General features: G+C 44.1%; 1 protein-coding gene across 2 annotated transcripts; it reads right to left on the reverse strand.

The window, feature by feature from the left end:
• Positions 1-29: 29 nt before the first annotated feature.
• flvcr1 (FLVCR choline and heme transporter 1) lies at positions 30-25,042 on the reverse strand. 2 transcript variants are annotated; one of them, XM_079526925.1, is made up of 12 exons: positions 24,537-25,042; positions 23,728-24,129; positions 23,099-23,401; positions 21,621-21,765; positions 18,854-18,994; positions 14,465-14,532; positions 8,970-9,073; positions 8,233-8,343; positions 7,575-7,680; positions 6,272-6,383; positions 5,742-5,806; positions 30-3,514 (listed from the first exon to the last, which is right to left on the reverse strand). In XM_079526925.1, exons 1-12 carry the CDS (start codon positions 24,648-24,650, stop codon positions 3,416-3,418), a joined length of 1,770 nt encoding a protein of 589 aa, XP_079383051.1. In that variant the 5' UTR covers positions 24,651-25,042; the 3' UTR covers positions 30-3,415. The 2 variants fall into 2 exon arrangements, with proteins under 2 accessions (XP_079383051.1, XP_079383050.1); XM_079526924.1 differs by having other exon boundaries at positions 23,728-24,132.
• Between the last annotated feature and the right edge of the window lie 1,482 nt (positions 25,043-26,524).

The following is a 26,524-nucleotide window of genomic DNA, read 5'->3' on the forward strand; positions in this document are numbered from 1 at the left end:
GAAAGAAAAAGAGTTAGAAAACAACAATAAAGTGTTCAGTTCTTCATTTACAAAGGGTTGAAAAAGTAAGAATGCATGGGCTAACAAAGTATGCATTTACAGCGGTATATAAAAAAATCACACATAAATGGATCAAAAATAAATTATCAACTGAAGGGAAACCATGACATTAGTTCTGACATACAAACATTTCATCATAAATAATTATGCACTAGAATTTGGTGCAAATACATCCATACTGGCACACAAATAAACTAATTAAAAAATACATGAACAAATTAACCCTCTCTCCATTGTAAACAATGGACATACCACTACTAAAATAATAATATGCTGAAGGTTAAATTGGTACCCTTTTGGTACCCATTTCAAGAGAAATTGAAGTTAATGCCAAGATACAAGCTTTTATTTGTATTTGTTAACAGACATGCGACTAAAACAGGACTATTTAGAGAACTTGAATGTGTGTCACATTAATACATTTATTCCCAGTTTAGCAACAGAGTTAACAGCTGCCTTTACGATACGATACTAAGCTGACATGTGTGCATAGTCCAAACGATTGGACTCAATTGTACTATTTAAGACTGCCATTGAATCGTAGTATTAGCATAGATTATGCCGTATATCGTCTGTCGGGTGGAAACCTCATTATGTCCAAAATAGCCTGGCCTAGCCAGCGTGCTTTCTGGTCTAGAGGGGTGGGTCGCGGCTGAGACTTGCGCTGGAGAATATTGGTTCACCGATCTGAGCATGTTGTCTGTATTGTGCAGATGTGCACCATACTAAATTACAGTGGTTCTTCTCAACCTTGACCCCCACAAAATAATAATATTGGAACTGGAATTTGGGGGATCCCCTGGGGGCCCGACCCCCAGTTTGGGAATCACTGTTATACGGTATGAACTTATATCGATGCTCTTACATTAAGTAGTAGAAAATACGATTGTGCATGTTGTCTGTATTGTGCGCCATACTCTATCAAGAGCACAGAGATTCTGTTTGGTCCTTGTTGTATAGGAGACACAGAAGCCATGAAGAGAAAAGCTACTATTAATTACATATTTTATTTTAATTAAATACTAAAAGTATTCTTCAATGTTTGTCTGAGTCATCATGACTCACCAAAAGTATTTATTTCTATAGGCTTCCTAAGATGTTTTAATATGCTGGCCACTTGTGTATTAGTAACAGTGACAAATGTGCAGGCTGCCCTGGGCACAATCACAGCTGCATTAAGTACAGCTTGACACCGCAGCATTGATTGCCTACACCTGGCCTACAGTAGCCTGGAAAACCAAACATTTTCAAGGGGGAAGGGTTTACCAGGCTAGGCCTACAGACAGAGCACTGCTTTGTGGACCTTTGACGTTTAAAAGGACAGAAAACATTACTGTTATTTGCCTCTGTGGGGCAGTGTTGTAGAGTGTCAGGTAGATTTGATAGATTGGTAGTGCTGGCCATGCACTACCAATGAGCTACACCCCGTTTAGGACGTGAATGGAGATCCTCTCAGTCAATGCAACCACTGTCTTTAGTGTGCATACTTATGGGTGCTGGATTTATTTGTTGGGGTAATTTCTTTATGCTAGATACAGGTGAGATTCCTGTTTTTTTCCCTCCACTTTAGCACCGACACGTGTATAATAAGACAATTCATGTTTTAAGCTACTTCTAAGTAGCTAACATTACATAAATAAACATATAAAACATACTTTTATGACAGTAGAGAACAATGTCCACTGTGAATATGGTGTGTGCAGTCAATCACATTTATGATAAAAAAAATTGAAAGTTTGAACTAACCAATCTTTCCATATGATAACTTGACGCAGCATCACATTAAGAGACATGTTTAACCACTCATAGCTACAGTATATACTTAGTTGACCAGGAGTCCCTCAGGGCTCTATACTTGGCCTGGTCCCCCCCCCCCTCTACACCAAATCTCTTCAACAGAAAATAGCAGATCTGCAATCTCACAAACATGTCACACCGTGAGGTGTGCGTTGAGGTGCCATTTTCACTGAATGTTGACCAAGTTAATATCATACTGCAGAGGTTCTCAAAGCGGGGTCTAGGGGCCCTTGAGGGGGTTCTAAATGGACCCTTACACGCCTGTAACTCTGAGAGTGTATACATGTTGATGATCAGATTTTTACCATCCATATCACTTCCAGATGTGGTCAGACAGAGGTGCATTGGGTTACAGTCCATGAATACCAAAGAGTATACACGTAACGGCTTCATAAACCAACCACAGGACACGAAAGGAAATAAATATATACATGTGCGCATCTACGAAGTGCAAGTGGCAGTCTGCTCAGAGAGTAAGTTAAAACTAATTGGGGTATAACTTAGGGGGGAAAAAGAGGATATTCATGATACTTATATGTCTTAAAAAAGGTGTGGGGGGTTGAGTTAGATTTAAAGAAATTTTAAATATTACTGCTGGCTCATCTACACAGTCAAATCAGTGTTAATTTAAGTCAATATTGCACAAATTGAGGATTTTCCTGTGTAGACACAGAGAAGAAGACTCTTGTCCTGAAGAAAGGAGTTCACTTCTACCTCCCTTACTCTGCTTATTACTTATTTTCATGAAGGGTCATCCATGGCTCTCAGGGACGTTTTGTGAAACCAATTTTCAGGCCAACATTGCTCTGAGTAGCCTATAGTGTTGATTTTGACAGCAAATTTAATTTTCGTTTGTTTTAGTCATAGTTTTATGAATGAAATGTAATTTAGTTTTAGACATTTTAGTTTTCAAATAGTAAAGGAACGTTGATAATGTCTACAGGAAGTTGATATTTCTAATTAAAAGTTAAGCAAAAGGCTTTTGTAATTGGCAAAATGTGTCTTGCACCTATACCAAAGTGTAATTGTGATTTAACCTCAATACAAATACAAGTGCAGTGGAGCCATTTCTCTTATTTGTTTCACTGTGCTTCTGTACTTTGCTAACAAACCAAACCCCTGATGCAACAGCAACCAACCAAGCCATTTGAGAAGAACTGTCTTCCAACTCCACGGGTGTTTGGGAACATGCGATAAAAGAACTGTGCACTGAACCCTTATACCACAGGAGGTATAAGTCAGCCACAGCCTGTCGGATGAAAGCTTGGAGATACGACCTCTTGTGTGCCATGCCGTCAGGGGACCTGCTCCACCCGCTTAGAATCCACCCGACATTGTGACTGTGAAATACTTTTGGTGTGCTTGTTTTTTTTGTTTTTTTTTACGTGGGCTTGTGTTAAGAGCTTCCACATATCAGAATGAAGCCCCCAGATGCTTGACATTGTGAAAATCAAGCGCCCCTCTTTGGGGATTTCGCACAGCATGCGTCCCAGGACAGCAGGAAGCGACTGTTTTTTCGGTTCGTTTCCTGTGATCCACTCGGTAACATCCTTTGCGCTTACAGAGAGGTCTCACGGGAGAAGCTGAAGGAAGGTTCCAGCTTGACTCCATTGGTTTCCTTCTCAGAAGGACACTCCACAGGACACTCAGTAGGGAGCTAGGGCAAAGGAGAGAGACGGAGAGAGAGATGAGCACATCAGGCCAAAAGTATAACTTTCTTTCCAAACAAATTGAATGGGAGTGAAAATTACATGTTGGTTTACCTATGATACTAGATTACCATTTGATGCATTACCTTGTGACTGTGAGTACAGTGGTTACTGCGAGCTTGTACATCTGCTCTTTTTGAACTTTTTAGAACAATGGTGAAAGTGTGAGAACTACTGGTTTAGAAGACATTTGTAGAATCTGCCTCGGTCTTAATCAGTTAATTTACCAGACTCCCTCTCTCTTTGGAGTTTCGCCCGGGTGGCCGTAGTTTTGAGGTTAGGTTTAGGCATAGTTTCTGTGAGGTCAAGGCTAGTGTTAAGTTTAGGGTTAAGGTTAGGTTTATGCATAGTTTTACTGGGGTTAAGTAAGCCACAGTCAACACAAAACAGACAACAAGGCAACAAGGCAACCATTGGTTGGGAGGTAATATAGAGCAATCAGAATGGGTTAGTTTTTTAAGATATATTTTTGGGCTTTTTCTGCCTTTATTGGATAGAGTACAGGAAATGGGGAGGAGATAAGGGGTGACACGTGGCAAAGGTCGTAGGGATCGGGAGTCGAACCCGCGACACGCTGTCAGGCTTAGCAGCCTAGGTGCCCATACCGCTACACTACCGCACAGGCCCAGAAAGGGTTAGCTTAAGGACACTTCACGGGGGAGCCATTAAGGACACAGAGGGATGACATGAGATTTAATAGGCTGGCATTCTTGAAGGGCACTCGGTTGGAAGGGAACCTTGTCTGAGGGGCACCTCTTTCAGGCACTTGGCACTCCCAACCAGAAAGAAGCTAGGATATATGGGACAAGAGATTGAACCAATAGTCTAGTCCCTTTGTAGAGAGCTGGACTCCCTATAGCCGAAGAACGGCCAAATCACCATGGTGCACTAAAACATTGTTTTGGCTGATCTGAGTGCACGGCCCCGGGAGGGTTTGTAGGGTTCAATCAGACGTGCAAGATATGGGGGTACCATACCATACCATACCTTTTGTTGCTTTGAATGCCAGCATTAGAGTTTTGTATTCTATTCTGTGCAGGCATATTTCCACAGTGCAATGTCGATACTTTTACTTAAGTAAAACATGTGTATACCACTGGCTGCAGTAACTGGCTGAGGTAACATCCTTGTATAGTGAAGTATGTGTCCGTGACATCCTTGTATAGTGAAGTATGTGTCCGTGACATCCTTGTATAGTGAAGTATGTGTCCGTGACATCCTTGTATAGTGAAGTATGTGTCCGTGACATCCTTGTACAGTGAAGTATGTGTCCGTGACATCCTTGTATAGTGAAGTATGTGTCCGTGACATCCTTGTACAGTGAAGTATGTGTCCGTGACATCCTTGTATAGTGAAGTATGTGTCCGTGACATCCTTGTATAGTGAGTATGTGTCCGTGACATCCTTGTATAGGGAAGTATGTGTCCGTGACATCCTTGTATAGGGAAGTATGTGTCCGTGACATCCTTGTATAGGGAAGTATGTGTCCGTGACATCCTTGTATAGTGAAGTATGTGTCCGTGACATCCCTGTATAGTGAAGTATGTGTCCGTGACATCCCTGTATAGTGAAGTATGTGTCCGTGACATCCCTGTATAGTGAAGTATGTGTCCGTGACATCCCTGTATAGTGAAGTATGTGTCCATGGCATCCTTGTATAGTGAAGTATGTGTCCATGGCATCCTTGTACAGTGAAGTATGTGTCCATGGCATCCTTGTACAGTGAAGTATGTGTCCATGACATTTGGCTGACTGGCTGGCAGGCTATAAGAGCTGGGTGCTGAGAGCACCCTGGAGCATGTCCAGTACGCATTGTTTTCATTGATTTTCTCACTCCGCTATCCAAACAACACTCAGTCCAGCCGTGCTGCCATCGAGAACAGCTAGATGAGCTACTGAAAGTAGAATGGCTAATGCTCACAGAAAGCGGGTTTAATTACTGGTTGATTGCTCTCACCATTTTGTCTTGCTTTGCTGTTCTTTGATGCTTACACACAGCAAACTGAAGGTCAGACTAGGCCTTGCCTATTACTTTCATGAACGCTACTCCAACAGGGATGTGTGTGTGTGTGTGTGTGTGTGTGTGTGTGTGTGTGTGTGTGTGTGTGTGTGTGTGTGTGTGTGTGTGTGTGTGTGTGTGTGTGTGTGTGCGTGTGCGTGTGCGTGTGTGCGTGCCTTCAAGTGATTGCTCTCTGCTCCTATGTTGACGTTGTTTCTTTTCAGTTCCGATTTGATCAAGGCTGAAACATACAAAACATACAGCACAGGAATGTGAGTGAGAAACAGGTGTAACGTGTCACGTTGTGAGTTTCTAGATCTGCTATTTTCATACATTAGGAGTAGGATGCCATCAAGGCACCCCCAAAATACATTTTAGTCGACTAGACTGAAACTAAAATATTTCAGATGACTATAATACGACTGAAACTAAATGGAATTTTAGTCAAGATTATGACTTGATTAAACTAAATCCAAATGTCAACACTGATGACATTACATGTCATGTGTTCTGGTTCCACAGGCATTCTAAGGCTGTAAAAGTTAGTTTTAACTTTTTATGCTGACATTACGCTGAAATGTTGAGGTCAAACAGTTATACACCAATGTTTTTGAGCTATGCAATATTTTCCATGAACATTTCAAAAGCATTTGATCAACTAACTCAAAATTTGCCGTCAAAATCAACACTGCCCCCCAACCCGTACCTGTGAGTAATATTCCCAGGAATATCCAGGAACACAGGAAGAGGTTTCCAGCCAAAGGTCTGTATTCTGTCGTCAGCCTGCCCTGGATCAGTGTGAAAATGATCCCAAACAGCTGGGTACACGCACGCACACACACACACGCACACACGCATGCACGCACACACGCACACACACACACACACACACACACACACACGTAAGAATGGGTATGAACCATAGAGCAATCGTGTGTATGTCATTCCCGTAAATGACCGCCCTAATTGATCATACTGCAGTGTCACACTGTACAAGTATAAAAAGTAGCCGATCCACAGGCTCGAAACGTGGCAGGAAGTTACGCACGTGCTTTGAGCTTGTTGATCTACTAGTTACGTTTTTTATTTTGTTTTATCGTGAAACGTAACGTATAAAAGTCATTTGTACATGTTTTCATCCGACAGAGACGATATGGAATCCAGGCCTGCAACTATATCAATGTTTTTAAACAAATTGGCGCTAAACAATTTAAATTAAAATAAGAACTAAATATGTTTTTTGTTGATCAGTTTTATGAACTGTAGCATCCATAATGGATCTCCTGGAATGGATGTGATGGAATTGCTGTCACTAGGGCTGTCATCATGATTATGACATTTTACTTGACGATTGTCACTCAAATAATTGCAATGAACGATTTAGTTGCGTTTCTGCCGTTTCTGCCATTATGAATACTAGAGAGGTGCCCGTGGGGCCTCTACGGCGGTGCCCATTGGGCACTGGCCTACTTGGAATGATGCAAGTTGGAAATGATGCATGTCCCATTGCCCCACCCAGATATTATGTCTGTGTCCCTTTTATGCCCGACGTCAGAATGATGTCAGATTTCTGTATGTGTCTCTCTGTGTCCCTTTATTCCTATATATGGAGTTCTGTGTCAGCCCTGCCCAAATATGGAGTGTTGGGATGTCAGAACAGGCCAGCTTATGGAGTTCTGTGTCAGGCATGCTCAAATATGGAGTGTTGTGAGATCTGAACAGGCCAGCTCCATATATGGACAATGAGCAGGGGCCCGGTCCAGAGCCCGGGCAGAGGCCTTTTTGGGTGGCGGTTCTGGACAACCGTGTGTCCGACCGACTCGACACCGGGCACTGCACTCCCTGTGGTGGTGTGGAACGTGTGTGTTTGAATTTGAAGTCGGTGGCGCTAATGGTTCTCGAGTTACGTGGATTACAGACGTACACACAGAGACTTGGTGCATTTTATAGTTCAAATGAATTGTGACAGGTCAGGAAGTCACACAGGTGCGGTTGACCATGGCTGTTACCTGGGCGAAGGCGTTGAGGAGACCCGAGGAGGTTCCTTCAGACTCTGGGTAGGTGATCTCCACTCCAAACTCGAAGCCCAGAGGGAGGTAGCCAGTCATGAAGAACCTGCAACACACCATGATGTTTGTGTTAGTTGGCAAGTTAGTTGGTTTTCAAGTCAAAGAACACCCAAATTGATATATATTTGGCCACTAACCCCATCTGAAAAGGTTTTGTACCAGGTACCCCCAAACTTATTCTAAATTATCCAAATATTTTCAATATCTTTCAAAAATAGCAGATATACTGTAAGCTTACAGCGACATTGCAACCGTAAACTGCCACTGCAGCTGTTGTTTGAACATATTACAAGCACTACTGTACAACATTCTCCCTGACATTAACGGAGTCTGTGTTTAACCTAAAAGGTTTTACACTGGGCTCAGGGAGTACAGGAAGTGTGAGAATCTGAGCAGATTAATTTTCTTGGGTCCTTTTGGGGGGGCCTTTACACTTATGTTAGTAACCTCACACCAGAAATGTAGTACATTAAATGTCGTATGTCAATTGTCAACGGAAGCAAGATGTTCCACAATAAAACTACAGCTTTAGATTCTCTCTGAACTCAGGATACAGTCCTACTCACAGACAGTTTGGTTTGTAAGAGGTCAGTCTTACCCGAGCGCTCCGGCAGTGGCGAAGACCAGGTAGATGTTGTCCAGGTCCAGGGTGAAGGTGAACACCAGCATGCCCAGAAAGGACAAGATGTACACCAGCAGAGTGGTCATCCTGTGGAGGAGACCCAGAACACAGGAACACAGGCTTAGTAGAAGCAAAGGGCAAAATAAATAGACTATTGTTAGTGTATGAAAAGGTCAGTGGTTCCCAAACTGGGGGTCGGGAACAGGAACTATTTATTTATTAAATACAATTATTATTATTAATATTTGGGGGGAGGGGGTCCGCAGACGATTAGCTTTAATGTTTTCAGTCAACAATAAACAAACCAACATACAGTTCAGTATAAGTGCATACAGGGTATCTGCACATTTCTAAAGTTACATGACTACCGGTATATCAGATGACGTGTAATGACTTTTAAGACCTTTGTAATGCCTCGCACTACGAGGCATTGTGAGCTTGTAGTTCGGCTATTTTCCCGGGGTTGGGGGGCAGTCCAATATGATTATTTCGGGTGGTCATGGCCTGAAAGGTTTGGGAACCCTTGTGTTAGGCAACCTAACGGTATGCAACTAAAACCATGTGTGCACTTGTAGGTGTGCGTAGAAGTGAGTGTCTGTGCAAGAGTCATGTTGTGTGTGCGCGTGCGTGCGTGCGTATCCGTGTGTGTGTGTGCTTGGATAAAAGCGTCTGCTAAATGACTGTAATGTAATGTAATGTAATGTGTTATGTACTTGTATGTCTTGGTGTAGTCCAGCCATAGGCCACAGATAATGGAGCCCACCATCCCGGCTACCACCAGAGTCAGTCCGATACGGCCTGCGTTCAACTCCTGGTTCTGTGGACAGAGGAGACAAAGTCAGTCCAATGAAAATAGGACTGACTGAATAGAGTGCTCACGTGGCCTATAATAGACGCTTCTTTTGGGCTTGTTTCCATAGACCTGGTTCCTCTTGTAAAATCTGGCAAACACTGACCTCGACACAGACTGGGACGGGCTGGGGGAGGAACCATGTGACCTTCTGATTCCCAGGTGGCTTCTATACCCGCACTCAAGCACAGCTGCCTGTGTGTGTGTGCGTGCGTGCGTGCGTGCGTGTGTGTGTGTGTGTTCGCTCACTCATATGGTTATGCTTATAGACCCTTTATCAGACGTCACACTGATAAGAACCAGTAATGTGCACGCAGGCTGGCACCAAAAGAACCCCCACCGCTCATAAGATGCAGCAGTACTCCCGTGTAAAAATCCAATCAAACTTTCAGATGCTGTTCTTCTCCCAGTGTGGAGGAAGAATGCTTAGGGTTTTTTTATCGTGATCTCTCGTTCTTGAAACATATAATCCTTGGCTTCTGTTGTGTGTGAACAATAATAGCAATTCAAAGCAGAGAATGGCCGAGAATAGCAGACCTGTAGAATGGTCACATCCATGACGCGGTAGTGAGCTTGAGAGAGGTTGAATGGACTGAAACCAGTGCTCCCCAAAACAACAGGTTTGGGGATCTGTTGGGAATTGAGGTCTATTTATTTATTTATTTATTTATTCATTCATAAATGAATGCCCTACTTTATCACACTACAACGTCACACAAAATCGAATCTCTCAAGAAGAGAGTCCGAGCTGTGCTACTGAATCTGTCGGCAGGGGCATTCGGAATGTGTGAACTTTGGGGATTAAATGTGGAATGAAAACATGAGCGCCCCGACGGAAGACAAGGACTGAGGGCGGACCAAACGGACCTCCTCCCACCTGTTTGCCTTTGGGTTCCCACAGATTGCACAAAACATCAAAAGTAGCAGATCCACACGCTCGAAACGTATAGCTGCTCAGAGTGGGAGTGCACATCAGGCGGGCTGTGTGCTGCGCTGTGCACCATAGGAAAACTGCTTTGCTGGTGCCTATATGGTGTCTCAGTGTGATTGCTGGCTTATGTTGCACAACCTCTAGCTTTTCATTCTTCTGGTACAGTGTGAACCCAGAGCCCCACATCAGCAGTAGTGATAACAGCACAGTACAGTATGTGTGGGAACATTCACAGGGCTTTTGCTCTTGTAAACTCTCATATCTATCCATAAAGAAGCCATATGTCAGAACACATAGGGTCAACTTATGGAAGGGTATGTAAGCCAGTCACATGTCGCTGCGTGCGTGCGTGCGTGCGTGTGTGCGTGCGTGTGCGCGTACGTGTGTGTGTGTGTGTTTTCAGGGATTTACTGTACAGAGGCCCGGTGAGGGAGGGACTGCTAAAGTCATCTGACATTTTAATTGGAAGAGATAGAACAGTGGTTCTCACCCTGTGGGTCGGGACCCTAAGCGGGGTCCCCAAATGATTGTGGTGCGGCCCAGATGATTAGCTTAATATACAACATTGTTTTCTCACTTTTAACACATCGTCTGCTGAAAACATTTTTGTGGCTTTCGCCTTTATTTTAAAATTTTTATGGAGGGATAGACAGTAGGCTGACAGGAAATGGGGAGAGAGATGGGGGGGTGACATGCAGTAAAGGCCGTCGGGATCGGGAGTCGAACCCGCAGCACACTGCCAGACTGGATTACCAGCCAAGGTGCCCGGACCGCTGAGTCACGGCCCAGGCCCATATATTCGTTTTTAATAGCCATCTGTTGTCTGCGATTGACGTATACGTTTTATATCGCTTTATATGGATCTGAAATGGCACCTTTTTGGTACTTGGTACTTTTTGACCTGACCCAGTTTCTAGGCAACACCTTACTCACCCCCGCAGGCACGGAACATGCTCACCCATGCGTAGACTATACTGTTATTAATTAGGATCTTCTCTGGCTCATTATTCAAACTACGTCGCTGTCCATTGTGCTGATCAGACATCCGAGGTTCGGATCTGATTTCTGAATTTCCATCGGATCACGATTGAAATATAAACATTTCTCAAGAAAGATAGCTAGCGTGAGCTCATGCTAAAATTAGCCTTTTCTTACAATGGAGGTCTGCGAGCCTCCTCCGAGCGGGGGTACTTGAGTATAATCTCCCCAATTCGGGCCCCGTGCAAGCTATTTACCAATTGTGGCCCTACGGCCACAGTCTAAGTGTTAAAAGACATTTTTAATTAAAAAAAATCAACAATATGATTTGAGAGTGTACTGTATATTTGTGTTTTAATACTTAGTCTTATTCCAATGTACTGTTTGTATGTACCCTACTGTACATAGAAACGGCAATAATGCGCTTTTGAAAAGTGAACACACAATTACCGGAGGCGAGACGAACCAACGATATGCAAATGCAGAAATGTCAATGATTGACACTAAAGGTGGTTGCACACTGGACGCGTTTTTTCGGAAAACCGATGGAGAAACGCGCTCGGTGTGTGGGGACCTATACTATACTATGTACTATAGACAGAGCACGATAGATAAAGTCAGAAACAGAGGAAGAGTCAAGGATAAAAGTCATATTTGCATGTCTGTAATCTGTGTATGAAACAAACGAAAAAATGTTTCCGGACGGTTTAGAACAGTGGTTCTCACACGTATTTTAGCTCAAGACCTAAAAAGAGAAATTAGACGTTTGCCCTGGACCCAAACTAGTGGAAAATAGCAGATCTACAAACTCACAACGTGAAAATGTTTTGGAATAATAATAATTAAAAACAAAATGTAGGAAACAAAAAGTAAAGGGACCCATAAACATGGATGACCCTGTGACCCAAACATGCAGGACTCTTGACCTACTGCTGCTGGTTTATACTGTGTGTGTGTGTGTGTGTGTGTGTGTGTGTGTGTGTGTGTGTGTGTGTGTGTGTGTGTGTGTGTGTGTGTGTGTGTGTGTGTGTGTGTGTGTGTGTGTGTGTGTGTGTGTGTGTGTGTGTGTGTGTGTGTGTGTGTGTGTGTGTGTGTGTGTGTGTGTGTGTGTGTGTTTCCTAATCCTTTCAGCGCGCACACACACACACAGTGTTGTTCTGGGTAGCAGGCATGCGTGAAAGCAGCTAATGAACTCAGTCACAGACAATGGCCTCATGTCATGTCTCCTCATTGCTTCTGCTTCATCTTCCCTCCCTTCATCTCTCTATACTACTCTCTCTCTCTCTCTCTCTCTCTCTCTCTCTCTCTCTCTCTCTATACTACTCTCTCTCTCTCTCTCTCTCTCTCTCTCTCTCTCTCTCTCTCTCTCTCTCTCTCTCTCTCTCTCTCTCTCTCTCTCTCTCTCTCTCTCTCAGAGGTCATATGTCCGTACACAGACAAATGTGTCAGTGGCAAACACTTGGTCTTGTTCATGGCAAATTCTAGATTTTATTTTTATTTACCATTATAATGTTCTTATTTTGATCATAGACCCAAATACTGAATGTCAAGGTTTTCTTCAGAATATTTACTATGACACTATGGCATAGTAGGAGTCCAACTAGTACGAGTGTTTTATTTGCAAGGACCCCCTTAACTGTCTCTGAGAGGTGTACATGCACATCCCCAAGACAACGACCTGGGGTGACTGGGCATTCTCTGTGACCCCCTTCCCCTCCTTATGGAACTCGCATCAAAGCTGCCCCCACCCTCGCCACGTTTAAAACCACACTCAAATCCACCTTTTCAGACTCGCATTCCCTACCTAATCCAAATCCCTCTTTTCCAAGGGTGTCACAGGGTATCTGAAGGTGGGGGGGATGACTGTGGGGAGGGGGCAATGCCCGCGCGCCGAATTTGGCGTTATATTTTCTATTCTATTTTTAGCCTATTACCGGCCAAAATTCCCAGGTAGGCATGCTTTGGCTAGACAAAAATGGCACAGTCGCCGTTCAATCAATCTTAAATGGGCCAATAGGCTTTCATATATACAAAAAAGTCAGTCGGGTCAAAAGTGGGGGGGATGAAATCTGTGAGAGTGGGGGTGTCACGACGTACTCACAGTGAATGGTGGTGACACGCCTGCCCTTTTCTACCTTGTGTTCTTAGTTTTTGAGGGCCACTAGAGACCATGAGTCCAACAGTTGTCAATTCCACCACTGGAAGTGGGTGAAATTGCAATTTACCTGCACAATATTCATTTATTTGACCCTACCTCCCACAAGGTTGCACCCTCCCTGTACACACATATCAGACAAACATGCTCAAGTCAAACCACGTCCATTGGAAAAGCATTGAGGCGGCCATGAAACACTGACGGCACAGAGCATGTTCGTCTGATATGTGTGTACATGGCCTTAGTGAGCGGCAGGCACACTTAACATTTCGTAGGAATTTTGTTTCTACCAGTTATTATTACATCTCGGTGATGAGAGGGCCTATAGGAGGGAGATAGAAGATCTAACTCTATGGTGCGATAACAACAACCTCTCACTTAACACCAATAAGACCAAAGAAATCATTGTAGACTTCAGGAAGTCCAAAGGTATCCACACCCCCATTTCCATCAAAGGGTCATCTGTCGACATAGTTGATAACTTTAAATTCCTGGGCATACACATCACAGACACATTCACATGGTCACTCAACACCGAGTACATCCTCAAGAAGGCGCAGCAGCGACTGTACTTTCTGAGGCGCCTTAAAAAGTTTGGCCTAAGTACAAAAGGACTAGTGAACTTTTATCGCTGTATAATTGAAAGTGTCTTAACTGGCTGTATCACAGTGTGGTACGGTAACACGACCGCTCAGGACCGCAACAGGTTGCAGAGGACCGTTAAAACAGCAGCTAAAATCATCGGTAACACAGAACTACCCAGTCTCCACAACATCTACAACACTCGTTGTATGAAAAAAGCCCACAACATCATCAAAGACACCAGCCATCCCGCAAATACCCTGTTCAAACAACTCCCTTCAAAAAACGCTACCAGAGCAGTAACAGTTTCTTCCCCCAGGCAGTCAGGCTGCTGAACAGCTGACCTTGAACTGTATTGCACTGTTTTGTCACCCACTTGCACTTTGTCTGTGTTTTTGTATTTTTCTTTGCACTATAGATGTTTGTCTATGTCCTGTGTGTAAGACTGAAAATGCTCTGAGCAAAATGATTTTCATTGTATTTATACTTGTATTTATACATATGACAAATAAACCTGAACCTGAACCTGAACCTGAACCTGAACCTGAACCATAACTCCCCATCTGTCCCAGTCCTCTCGCTTCCCTTTCTCTCTCACTCCCATTATGTCCTGTTTTCTTGCTGCTGAGCACACGGTTTTCTAATAGAAGATAACACACACAACACACACACATATAGACATACATTAGCCTACTGTACACTGTTACTTTACCTGATAGCAAGCCATAATCATCTGGTTGAGCAGAGTCGATACGGAGTAGAATGAGCCAGTCATTATACCTACACACACACAGAAGGAGAAATCGGTTCATTTCATCCATATAATACTACAACAGTGATACAAAAACTAATGAATTTGCTTAACAATTCCTAAATAGAGGTTCCAAATGGACATGGGGTCACCAATATGTCTGTACAAGGACAAACGTGTCTGTGGCAAAGTTGGTCTTGTCTAAAAATAAATTGTACACACCATTATAATGCTATTATTTTGACCATAGTATATTATATGTGTATAGTTTATATGTATAGTTTCATTATATAGATATTCCACTGTTACGTTCTTAGCTTTTTTTTATGTGATGTATTCCCATGCTTTTTTGTTCTTGCTTAATGTAAATCGCTCTGGATTAAGAGCGTCTGCTAAATGCCTAAATTGTAAATTGTAAATTGACCATAAGACCCAATTACTGAATGTCAAGTCACGTTTTCTTCAGAATGTGTACGACACTTATTAACTATGACACTATGGTACTAGTGATCTCAAATGATTTATTTGCAAGGACCCCCATAACTCTGAGAATGTACAATTGGAACCAAATGGAGTTACAGGCCTGTTATGGTCATTCAGGGCTAGCTCTTCATGTTTTTCTGGTAATATTATTGTCCACTCATTTTTTTTTTTACTCAATAATTTTTATCCCACGATTTTGTAACCCATTTTTCACCCCTGTTTCAATTATCTAATGTGATCCTGGGCTCTACACACCCTCCGCCAACCTAGTCCCCATATATGGGGACATGGGGAGAGCAACGGACTTGAACTCATGCTTCCTTCATGCCTGAGTGTCCAAGTTGCTCCTTTACACCTGACAGGGGGGGAGTTTCCCTGGTTGGACGTAGCGTGTGGAAGGAACAGTTCCTTTCCCCCTCCATCAGGCAGTTTAGAGATCAGGATTACTGCATGTTTTTTGTGAGGGTACCTACCCTAGGGGACACGGGGAGAACATGCAAACTCCACACAGAAAGGCCCTTTCGCCAACCCCCGCCTCGGGTATGGGGCACTGATGATGCGGAGGAGGAAACACGCCGCCAGCACCCACAGCGTCCCGAGCGGGAATCAAACCCAGGACCTTCTAGCTGTGAGGCGACAGCACTACCAACTGTGCCACCATGCCCATTGTCCACTCATTTTGACAAAAAATGTCCACCACAAGCTAGCATGGAGATGACCCCTGAAATGGACGCTGTACAGGTGTGTAACACTGAGAGTGTACAAATGGAACCAAACGGTTCCTCTGGTTCCAACCCTAGTCAATTGCACCGCCAGGGGTTGGAGGTTCAACTCCTGTTCTTGGTTTATCGTATGAAATGTGCTGCCAAAAAACACTGACAGACTGACATGGTCCCATGTGCAGTGTGTCTGTGTTACACTGAATGCTCAGATATAATCTAACTAATGGAACAAATGGCTGCAGGACACAGCAGAGTAGCAGACTCTCCTATCTAGTCAGGAAAAACGCAGTCATAAACAGCGTAACAGAAGAGTGGAAGCGACTGAAAAACGACACAGAAGAATGGAAGTGACTGAAAAACGACACAGCGGGATTAATTTGACAAGGCTTTTAACAGGACTGGAGGATTCCCAGAGCACCTCGAGGTACTCGGTCATGTGGATATAAACTGCAGCTGGTAGGTTTGACTTAGTAGTCAAAGGGTGGGTGGTTTGATTCCTAGAACTTGACAGTGTGCAACAGCACTGACAAGCTAATAGGCAATTCACACTGAGAGGGACTGAATCCGTTTCATTGGAACCGTTTCCGAATACGGTTGCCTGGTCCCCGATGGCCATGATTCACATTGCCCGAGATTCAACAGCGCACCCGGGTACACAAGTTTGCATAACACACTTTGATCCTCCATATGGCGGTGTGCTTGATGGCTGGTGCGCACGGACACTGACCATCAACTCTGCGACATTGTCTCCAATAAATCCAGACACACTGCATTGCATTGCCTCTTTGGCTCTTTGCCGTTATACTACTTCACTGTCAGCCTGCCTGCTATTCACTGTGTCAGTCAGTTCTGTGCTCCAGTGTCGTGTTTGATATTAGTTTGCTATGGATTCTACTTTAGCATTATTATTATTATTTTGTTTTACTTTGGAAACTGCCAAGCAAAGCCCAAGAGCCACGTGTAGTCCGCAGAATAAGATCAGCGCGTACTGCGGTGCTGCGCGTATACGCAGATTCAACAGGAGACGGGCGGCGTTGAGAAATGCGCTGGTGTTACGCGTCGTGCAGCGTCTGTGTTTTTTTTGTTGACGCTTGGCTCGTCGACTAGAGATCATGTCACGTTCTAAAAAAAAAAACAGTCCACTTCCTTCTTTTGGCACGTATGCCTTCACATTGGAACGATCCGTATCTGAATACACTTCAACAGTCCTGAGACCCGCCCCTCATGCGGTCTCGGGGGCGGTTGGGCGATCCGCTCCCGGGAACGGTACGCATCATTCACACTACCACAACACCAATAGACCATAGTGTGAATTGCCCCTAAGGGTATGTTTACTTAACTAAAAGCCTATTGTATAATATATTATTGTAGAAATAGTCTGTTACAAGTACAAGTTCGCTATTAAAAATGTACTACTGCATCAAAATATACCTAAAGTACCTAAAGTAAAAGTACTCATTATGCAGAAGGTCCCGTTTCACAAGTTTCCCAATGTATAACTATAAAATGTATAAACATCCTTTGAAAATAGCAGACCACATGCTGCAAAGTGACGCGTTGTGAGCTTGTAGATCTGCTATTTTCAAATCTACAAAGTAACTAGTAACTCAAGTTTTCAAATAATTAGTAGTGGAGTAAAAGTACAATATTTGATTCTGAGACTGTTTGCACCACTTGCTGTACAACAAATCGCCCCTCGGGGACAAACAAATAAATGAACCTGAACCTGAACCTGAACCTGGGAAGGCTGCTTACTTAGTAGTCATAGGGTGGGTGGTTTGATTCCCAGAACTGACAGTGTAATACAGCACTGACAAGCTAAAGCTACTACTACTTAAGGTACTAAACCCCTGGCATAATATTAAGAAATGTGCTTTTTGCTGGGTGGCTACTATATGCGTTTGTCTGTTGAGCTCATTTTGAATTTGCATGCGTCAGGTTTCAGGATTAAGGATGCCCATGAACCTGTATAACTACTTCAACAACCTGAGCAACACACAGGCACAATAAAAGAGGGAGCTCTGCTGAAACGGTGTTGAAACATTGTCATTTTTGTAATAAATAAGTACATCTTTAACCTGCTTTGCAGTCTTTTTGAGCTGAAGGCTTTTTAGCCCAGCAGTGAGCACCCAGCGTATACTGTAACTTCCTCCTGAAGTTTCCTGTGCAATGACTTAATGAATGTGTGTGTGTGGTGTAACATCCCCCCATGCAGGTCATAACAGTATAATGATAATGCGTTTGTCATTCAAATGACCTTCATAAAGGTGCACTGGGTTCATTGTATACTATAAATAGTCACATCAGCAAAATGGTGGTACCGTGCAAGAATTACAATTTAGAATGCCTTCAGCAACAGTAGTAGCTTCTGCTTGTAGAAGTAGTAGCAGTGACGAGAATAGACTAATAGAATATGCCATATACTCGAGACTCAGAGTAAAACAATAATATATTTTTAAATGTTTTAATGTGACATGGGAAGACCGATCCGCGATTCACGACGACGACGACGGTTTCCAGTTCGGAGCTTCAGAACTGTTATACTAGTGGAGTAAAAGTACATAATTTGGATCCGAGATGTAGTGGAGTACAAGCAAAAGTATTGGAAATCGGAAATACTCCACAAAAGTAAATAAAAAGTACCTCAAAATGTTACATTTTACAGGATTCATGAATTAATTAACTCGTACTGGCCAGCATTTTTCCTGTGCAACCCTTATTTTGAAGGAGCCAAAAACCATAAACGTTTGTTACATAATTACGATGTGTGTTGTGACGGGTCGGATATTCTTCTCTGGCTCGGAGATCACAAAGGCTTACCGCAGCCATTGCTACGTTGGATACTACTATATGAGCCGTCGAATAAAGCTTGCTTTGACCAGAAAAGCCATCTGGGACAAGGAATCCGAGATAAAGGCGAGAGAAAGGAACAGAAACAGTGGGTGTGGATGCGCGCGGCGATCAAAATGGACGATTCTTTTTACATCATCACCTAGCAACCCAGTGCTGATGTAAGTAGCATTACTAACTCGATCGATCATAACCACGATAAAAAAGACCAATTGGCGTAGATCTATGGCAATGGCGGGCGCTCAGATTAATTAAATTGGTTACTTTCCACCAGCTGGTTGTGTCCTGTCCTTACCGTAGCTGACGAGCAGCAGCAGGAAGGCCTTGTTCCTGAAGAGGTTGACTATGGACTGTCTGTAGGAGTAGTCCTCCTGAGGGCCGTCTGGCAGCACGGCCTGGGCCTGGCTGGGGGGCAGCGGGGGGCGGTCCCTTATGACTGGACACACACACACACACACACACACACACACACACACACACACACACACACACACACACACACACACACACACACACACACACACACACACACACACACACACACACACACACACACATTTTAACAATGTATTCATGTCCACACAAAGAACAGCACACAAGAAATGTTATAGGTGCAGTAAAAACTTACATTCACAAACTCATGGCATATGTCTTCATGATGGGGATTAAAATGTGTCACTTGGTCGCTCGGATCCCTATTTTGGGGCAAGTGAGGGCTAGACAGACATGGATCAATCACTTTGCTAGAGCGACCATGATGGTGCTTCTTGTAAACAGTGACTTTTCTATGCTATTATAATTACATACTACTTTATTGACTTAAAATAGTGCAGACTTGCTCCATAAGTCATAACAGAAGAACGCCTCATTTTTTCCTGCATTGACTGGATCCCAGCATGGAGGAAACATAAAGGACCTCAAATGAATGAGCTAACTTAATTTAAGAGACGTCGCAAAATATGAATCGTTCAACAAAATATCCAAGCACAGCCGTGTTTGTTCACGGCATTTTCACAAAGGTACGTAATTACATGAAACTGCTATTTTGCCTCTGCTAACTAAAGCAATGCCAACTACCATTAGCTAGCCCAGCTGTACTGTTCCACATTAACATGATGTTGTTACTTGTTACACAGCAATCTGTGTAGAGGTAAGATAGTTTTTGATTGATTGAATACATTATTAACAAGTTTCATAACTAAGTTACAGAATTAGCAATGTTGTTGTTTTTCCCCAGGCAAATTAACCATCCAGCCATGGGACAGCTGTATGTACGGCCCACAGTAACACTGGAACTGTGGACGATGGCACATTATTCTGTATAATAAATGTTGTTGAATCTTGAAACACTGTCATTCATTTGCCATGGATCACATGACGCTTGTAGGGCTTTATTTCACCATAACTACTTATTAATCCATTGAGACCTGGAACGCATCCATGTCACGTTAGCGTTAGCGTTTTAAACATTATGTTATAATTTAGCTATTGAAAAATAGCAGATCTACAAGCTCATAGCGCGCCACCGAGTGGCGCGCTATGAACTTGTAGGTCTGCTATTTTTGAAAAATCGTTAAAATGTGCCTCAAATCTTTCCGAAAATTGTCATGATTTAGAAAACTTTTTTTTTTTAATTTCGACGTCAGGCCTGAATGGGTTAAAGGCCTACTTATTAAAGCACATCTATGTTATATCTGTGCATAATGTCAATGTTAAATCTCTTCTCTGAAAATGTGTGTCCATAATGTCCCCGATTTTCGCGGAGATAACGCTCTCTTCCTCATAGCTTGTCCTTGTCCTTGAGCGCAAGCCTCGTCTTTCCATTAGTTTTCCGTTCAATCTTTAGTCTACAAACGCAAAGAGACCACAGAGAGGGGGGGCTCTCTATGACGAGACGTTGCTGGAAACTATAACCATAGCTCTGAGATGGTATGTGGAAGTGGTTGGTATTTAATGACCTTGGTCATAATAAATACGCACGCACGCAATAAATATTGATATTGAGGACGTATTTGGTCAAAACATATTGTGATATTTGTATTTGATTTTGTCCAAATCGCCCACGCCCAGCCATATACTCCCCATACTCAGCCAGGAGGACAGATGCAAACTGTATGTGAAAAAGGAATACGATTTCCCAGGCCATAGCCTTCAATTCATGGGAAGTTGGATGTGGGCACACCTGGTATACGTTTCTCAATGTGTGTGCAATGCATGCACACGTGCAGGTGCACACACATGAACATGCATGCACGCACACACAACTGTCTTTCTTTTCTTGGCTACGAAGGTATGCCTGTTCTTAACCTTAACTGATGGCAGATGGCTATACGCTTACTGTGTGTGTGTGTGTGTGTGTGTGTGTGTGTGTGTGTGTGTGTGTGTGTGTGTGTGTGTGTGTGTGTGTGTGTGTGTGTGTGTGTGTGTGTGTGTGTGTGTGTGTGTGTGTGTGTGTGTGTGTGTGTGTGTGTGTGTGTGTGTGTGTGTGTGTGTGTGTGTGCAATTGAGGAGAAAATGAGAGGCGTAAAACATATGTCTGTCTGGGAGAAACCTCATATGTTACTTATCAGCATTCAAATTCAAAAACACCTACTTTTGATGCTTTCATGTATGACTGTAGAGTCAAAGTAGGGCGTTAATTCATGAAAACAAAGACAAAAAGTTTAAATATGGAGATAAGACATTTCTGCCTGGCAGCGCCGAAATGGCGATGATGCTTTTATTATACATTATCCAAAGCCTTTCTGCCCCTTCACAATGTGCATTACATTCACGTATACACACACACACACGTGCACACACACACACGCATGTGTGAACAAACACACACACACACACACACACACACACACACACACACACACACACACACACACACACACACACACACACACACACACACACACATGTTTTTAATGTATTTGCCACTGTTGTCCTGCATTTTTGCGATGAAGATAATTGTGTGTTAGTGTTGTTGCTGTTTGTTGTTACTGTTGTTTATGAGACCGAAGACAAAAGCCAGGAGTGGCCCGCCCCAAAGACAGAGAAACAGGCAGACGTACCTATCACAGTGAGTAAGAGGAGGACAGAGGAGATGATGGCAGTGCCGTAGAACATGACGCTGATGTTGCTTCCCATCAGGTCCAGGTCCTCTGGAGTGTTGGGGACCAGCACTGGAGGCAACAGGAAACCTATAGCGCACCCCAGCTAGAGACGCATGCGCACACACACACACACACACACACACACACACACACACACACACACACACACACACACACACACACACACACACACAATATGTTTAGTGCAACTGTGCAAGACTGAGTGATGTAGGCTAGTAGTGAGATGAATAAAGAGACTTGTGTGTGTCACTCATGAACTATTGTGTTATTTCTTCTACACAGGCTTTAGTTAGGCCACTACTGTTTATTACACTACAATGTACATTATAACAGATCTATGGCGCAATGATTCATGTAGGCCTATGTGTTTGTAGGTTTATTTTGTCTGGTTGATGTTGTTTGAATTGTCTGTTAAATATTTTGTCTAATTGCATGCGGACCCCCTTGAAAACGAGATGAGATGGTTTATGATGAGATGGTTTATGATACCTCAAGGGGTTTATCACACTCCACGTCCTGCCGACTACGCCAGATTGTAGCATTGCGCGGAAGCGGGGATTGAACCCGGGCCTCCCACTCGCCAGACCAACGCGCAACCTGTCGTGCCAATAGGGCTGAGGCCGATTGGCAGGGCTGAGGCCGATTGGCAGGGCTGTTGCGGGCTGGGTCTTGGCTGGGGGCTACACAGACATACTACTGTATGTAGTGGCTAGACTGGCTACATTCCTATACTGTTCCTCCTGCTTTTCCAGAACCCACAAAAAACAACCTGTGTGGGGACTAAACGTATCCATATAATATTTTCATATTTACAAATACATATTATGTATTGATGTTGCTTAGATTCATCCTGGTACAGTTGGTGATTTACAGAACTCTTGACCCTGAGTTCAATTGTTATAGGCCTACTTGCATGCTGGATGCTCGTGAGCTTGTACATGGCCATATAGGGATGCCATTTTCTAAGTGGAGCTGTGTGTGTGTGTGTGTGTGTGTGTGTGTGTGTGTGTGTGTGTGTGTGTGTGTGTGTGTGTGTGTGTGTGTGTGTGTGTGTGTGTGTGTGTGTGTGTGTGTGTGTGTGTGTGTGTGTGTGTGTGTGTGTGTGTGTGTGTGTGTGTGTGTGTGTGTGTGTTTTTACAATTTTGAGGTAGACCTACTTTAAACTTTGGATATTTGAAAATAGCCAGAGCCACTGCCGCCCCTTTTTGATACTTTTACTTTAAGTAAAAAAGAAAATACATTCCGTGCGCCAAACAGACTGACATACACACACGACTGTTCCTTGGAGCGGTTAGCACCGCTCAAAATTTTGAGTAGCCTACTTTTTCCACTACTGACAGTGTGTCAGTCTGTCAGTCACCTCCATAAACACAAACAACCGTCATCATTATTATTATTATTAGTAGTAGTAGTACCTGATTCCCGAGCACGGCCGTGGCGCACGCCGTCGACACCTCCTTAGGTCCGAACCACACGGAGGCGACGCGCGACGGCAGGCCGAGGATGAACACCTGCGCCATGGAGCAGACCACCTGCGCCGCCATGGTGACGGCAAAGCGGTCCGGCGCCACACTGGCACACTTGAGCCAGGCACCCAGGCAGTTGAGGCCGGCGCCCAGCACCGCCGTCAGCCGCAGGCCCCGGCAGTCCAGCAGCCACGTGGCCGGGAAGATGAGCGGGATGTAGGCCACCATGTAGACGATGGAGAGCCAGTCCACCTGCATGGTCGGGATGGACGTTCAATGTGTCTCGTTATTCATTTGACTGTTTTATAGTCACTTTGTTGTTCATTCATTAGTTCCTCTTATTTGAGTATTACTAGGGGAATAAGGGCATAGCAGTGGCGGACATTTTGTGGTGCCACACAGAAAACCCATTCGTTTTCCAAAATATTTATATTATTTTTTCTAGAACCTAGAACCAAGCTATCCAGGCTCCTGCGTCATGACCATTGCAATTCTTCATTCTCTCATGCATGGGGATGAGGAAATTGAGGAAAATGACAACAACAACTGAACAACATCACTAAACTAACACAACGCACCTTGTCGCTGGTCACGCCGTAGTACTGCGTGAAGACGTTGGTGATGATGCTGTACTGGATCCACTGGAACGCGTTGACCAGCGAGTACAGGCTGAACACCGCCAGCACGGCGAAGCGACGCCGGTACAGCCGGGTCTCCAGACCTTTTCTATCACTATCACCTCCCCCTCCTCCTCCTCCTCCTCCGTTGGGCAGCATCGCCTCTTTCTCATCCGGCTGATGCGGGATCTCCTGCTCCAGATATTGATGCCGCCGGGCGGCAGCGCTCAGGTGGTGGATCGCATCCTCCGAGTCATCCTCCCTCGCTGCGGATCCGTTGTGCGGCAGCAGCTCGGCGTACCGCTCGGCAGGCGACGTGGTTCCGTCACCGTCCGCTTCGGGAGGTGCAAGAACGTCCTCCTGCTTCTCCAGAGGGGGAGGCAAAAAAATAAGTTCTCACTTCCCATAGCATCAAATATTATGTGTGTATAGTGTGTTAGTTTGTTTGTTTGCTTGTGGGCGAAAAGAGAAAACGTTTGCCTGCATGATAACGACATTCCCAAAATAGGGATGCCACGTTAATTGAAAGTGCAGGTTAATGAATGAATGGTTGCATTAATTACACAATAAAACGGTAAGGCTTATCTAAATTATAACAAGCATGTAGCCCCTAGATGGACGGGCATCGTTGCGATGGAATCACATTAATGATCTGCAAAAACGATTCAGAGTCGCGGGGACAAAATAACTGAATTTAAGGCTAAATGTGGAACACTATAGTCTATAGCGGTGCCCCAAAAATGACGCCCCCGGGGTGTTAATTTAAATACCTTCTTGCATAGGCCTACTGTCATGTGCGCGCCGTCGGCGTCGTCCGCGTCAGGTGCAGCGGCGCTGCTGTCAGCGCGCAGATGCTCTTCTTGGACCAGCTCCCCAGCGACCATGATGACAGAGGAGGAGGAGGAGGGGACCGGGGTTGAGGAGGGGGATGAAGCCGCCTCCCGGGCGCCGGAGAGCGGCTTGGTGGAGACGATCAGCGCGGCGGCAGGAAAGAGGAGAACCAGAGAGCTGATCTGATGCAAAGCAGCCGGAGGGACGCTTCCTCATGTCGTTATGATAATGATCACACAGTGTCTGTCACGGAACACAGACCGCAGCGGTACGCGGCACAACGCGGGGCATGTTGGTTGTAACAGTGGTATTAAAACAATACAATACAATTGATTCAATTGTATGAATATTGCATAATGGCCATATTCTGCTGGATCTAGTCACCTAGTTCACCTTATTCTCTCCTGGACCAAGCTTCCTCATGTAGTCGCGCATGGCATGCTGTCTAGCCTATATCTCTCAGGCAACGCGGCTTTTGTGTGAGCTATCTCTCCCTCTCTCCCCCTCCCTCTTCTTTCTCTCTCTACACCCAGTCTACAGACTCTACACCCCCCCCCCCCCCCCCTCTCTCTCTTTCCCCTTCCGACGATGACACGACCAATAGCAGAGCAGAAACAAAGAGGGTTGTACCATTTCCCGGGCGCCGTGTCATGTCATGCGCGTGCATGCAGCGTGCGTGTGAGTGAGTGAGTGAGTGGGATGGCATGAGAGGTGATATATAGCAGGAAAGGATGATGCAACATTCAGTCTACCACACACAATCACACACATGACTATGAGAACATGTGTAGACCATATATGATATACAGTAGTAGTGTAAGGCCTTTAGCATTCAATATAGTCATGTAAATGTAATATGTTTACATATTAGTCAGCAACTATATAGGCTATAGATAGAATCTTACCCCCATTTAGTCCCAGCTTGTGTATGTATAGGCCTACTACTATCTAGCCATCCTTGTAGTAAACCATTGGTTCCATGTCCATATGTTCAGGCAATTATCGTCTGCAGCTAATCCTAATCTTGCTTGACCCAGTGGGACTGAACTAGGCCTATATAGACAGATAGTGAGCCCAATAGACTTCACTGTTTGTGTGTGTGTGTCAGCCATGTTATTACCATTTTATTACTGTCATTTTTTGTATATTAGTCATACTTTGTCTGCTTTTTTCCCTCGTGGGGTAGGCAACCTTAGGCAAGGGTGGCAACATTGGCACATAAGTCTGAGATAATTAATTTAAAATTAAATATTAAAAAATAAATAGGTCTTGAGTTGTGCTTTAAAGCTATCTACATAGGCTTCCTGTTTTAGGTGTAATGGGAGTTTATTTCCAGCCGTCGGGCCATAGAAGCAGAAAGCTGGCTGCCAACAAGTTGTAATCTGTCAGTTGTTTTCTTTGGCAGGCCATAAAAAAGTGCTGTCCACAATTCCACATTTATTCAAACTGGTGAGGGATTCAGTGATATAGGTGGGTTATTGAGTCTAATGATCATTATCCTGATGTGAACGAAGATATTTCGAAAGAAATGATTAAAGTTAATGTTGATATGGCACACTATCAAGAAAATGAAAACATGAAACACATGACAAAAAGATTGCCGACCCCTGCTCTACCTCCTACGCCAAACCTCTTTGCCGAAAGATCTACAAGCTCACAACGGCTCGGCTTGTTGATTTGCTATCTTTTGGCTTTGTTCCTCAGAATAGGGATGCTGCAGTAAGTCTAAGGACCCCCCAGACGTACCGGACCCCCTGTTGAAGACAGCCTGGACTAAACAGCAGCTGTATTTTAAATACATGGGAAGATCCCACTGTGAGCGGTCACATTTCTCTGGCTGATCCGGTGACAGGGCACATCCTCAGGTTTCCTGTACTGTCGCCATGGAAACACAGTGGACATCAAACTGCACTCTTCAGGAACAACA

The sequence above is a fragment of the Electrona antarctica genome, assembly GCF_951216825.1.
Source record: "Electrona antarctica genome assembly, chromosome: 17".
Classification (NCBI taxonomy): Eukaryota; Metazoa; Chordata; class Actinopteri; order Myctophiformes; family Myctophidae; genus Electrona; species Electrona antarctica.

Bases quoted from the DNA above. Each gene is read 5' to 3' on its own strand.
- flvcr1 (XM_079526924.1), bottom strand. From the start codon at position 24,650: ATGGTCGCTGGGGAGCTGGTCCAAGAAGAGCATCTGCGCGCTGACAGC. The intron at 24,133-24,536 runs GTATTTAAATTA...CCCCCTCTGGAG, and splicing joins CAGTAGGCCTATGCAAGAAG to AAGCAGGAGGACGTTCTTGC. The intron at 7,681-8,232 runs GTAAGACTGACC...GGTGTGTTGCAG, and splicing joins GCCACTGCCGGAGCGCTCGG to GTTCTTCATGACTGGCTACC.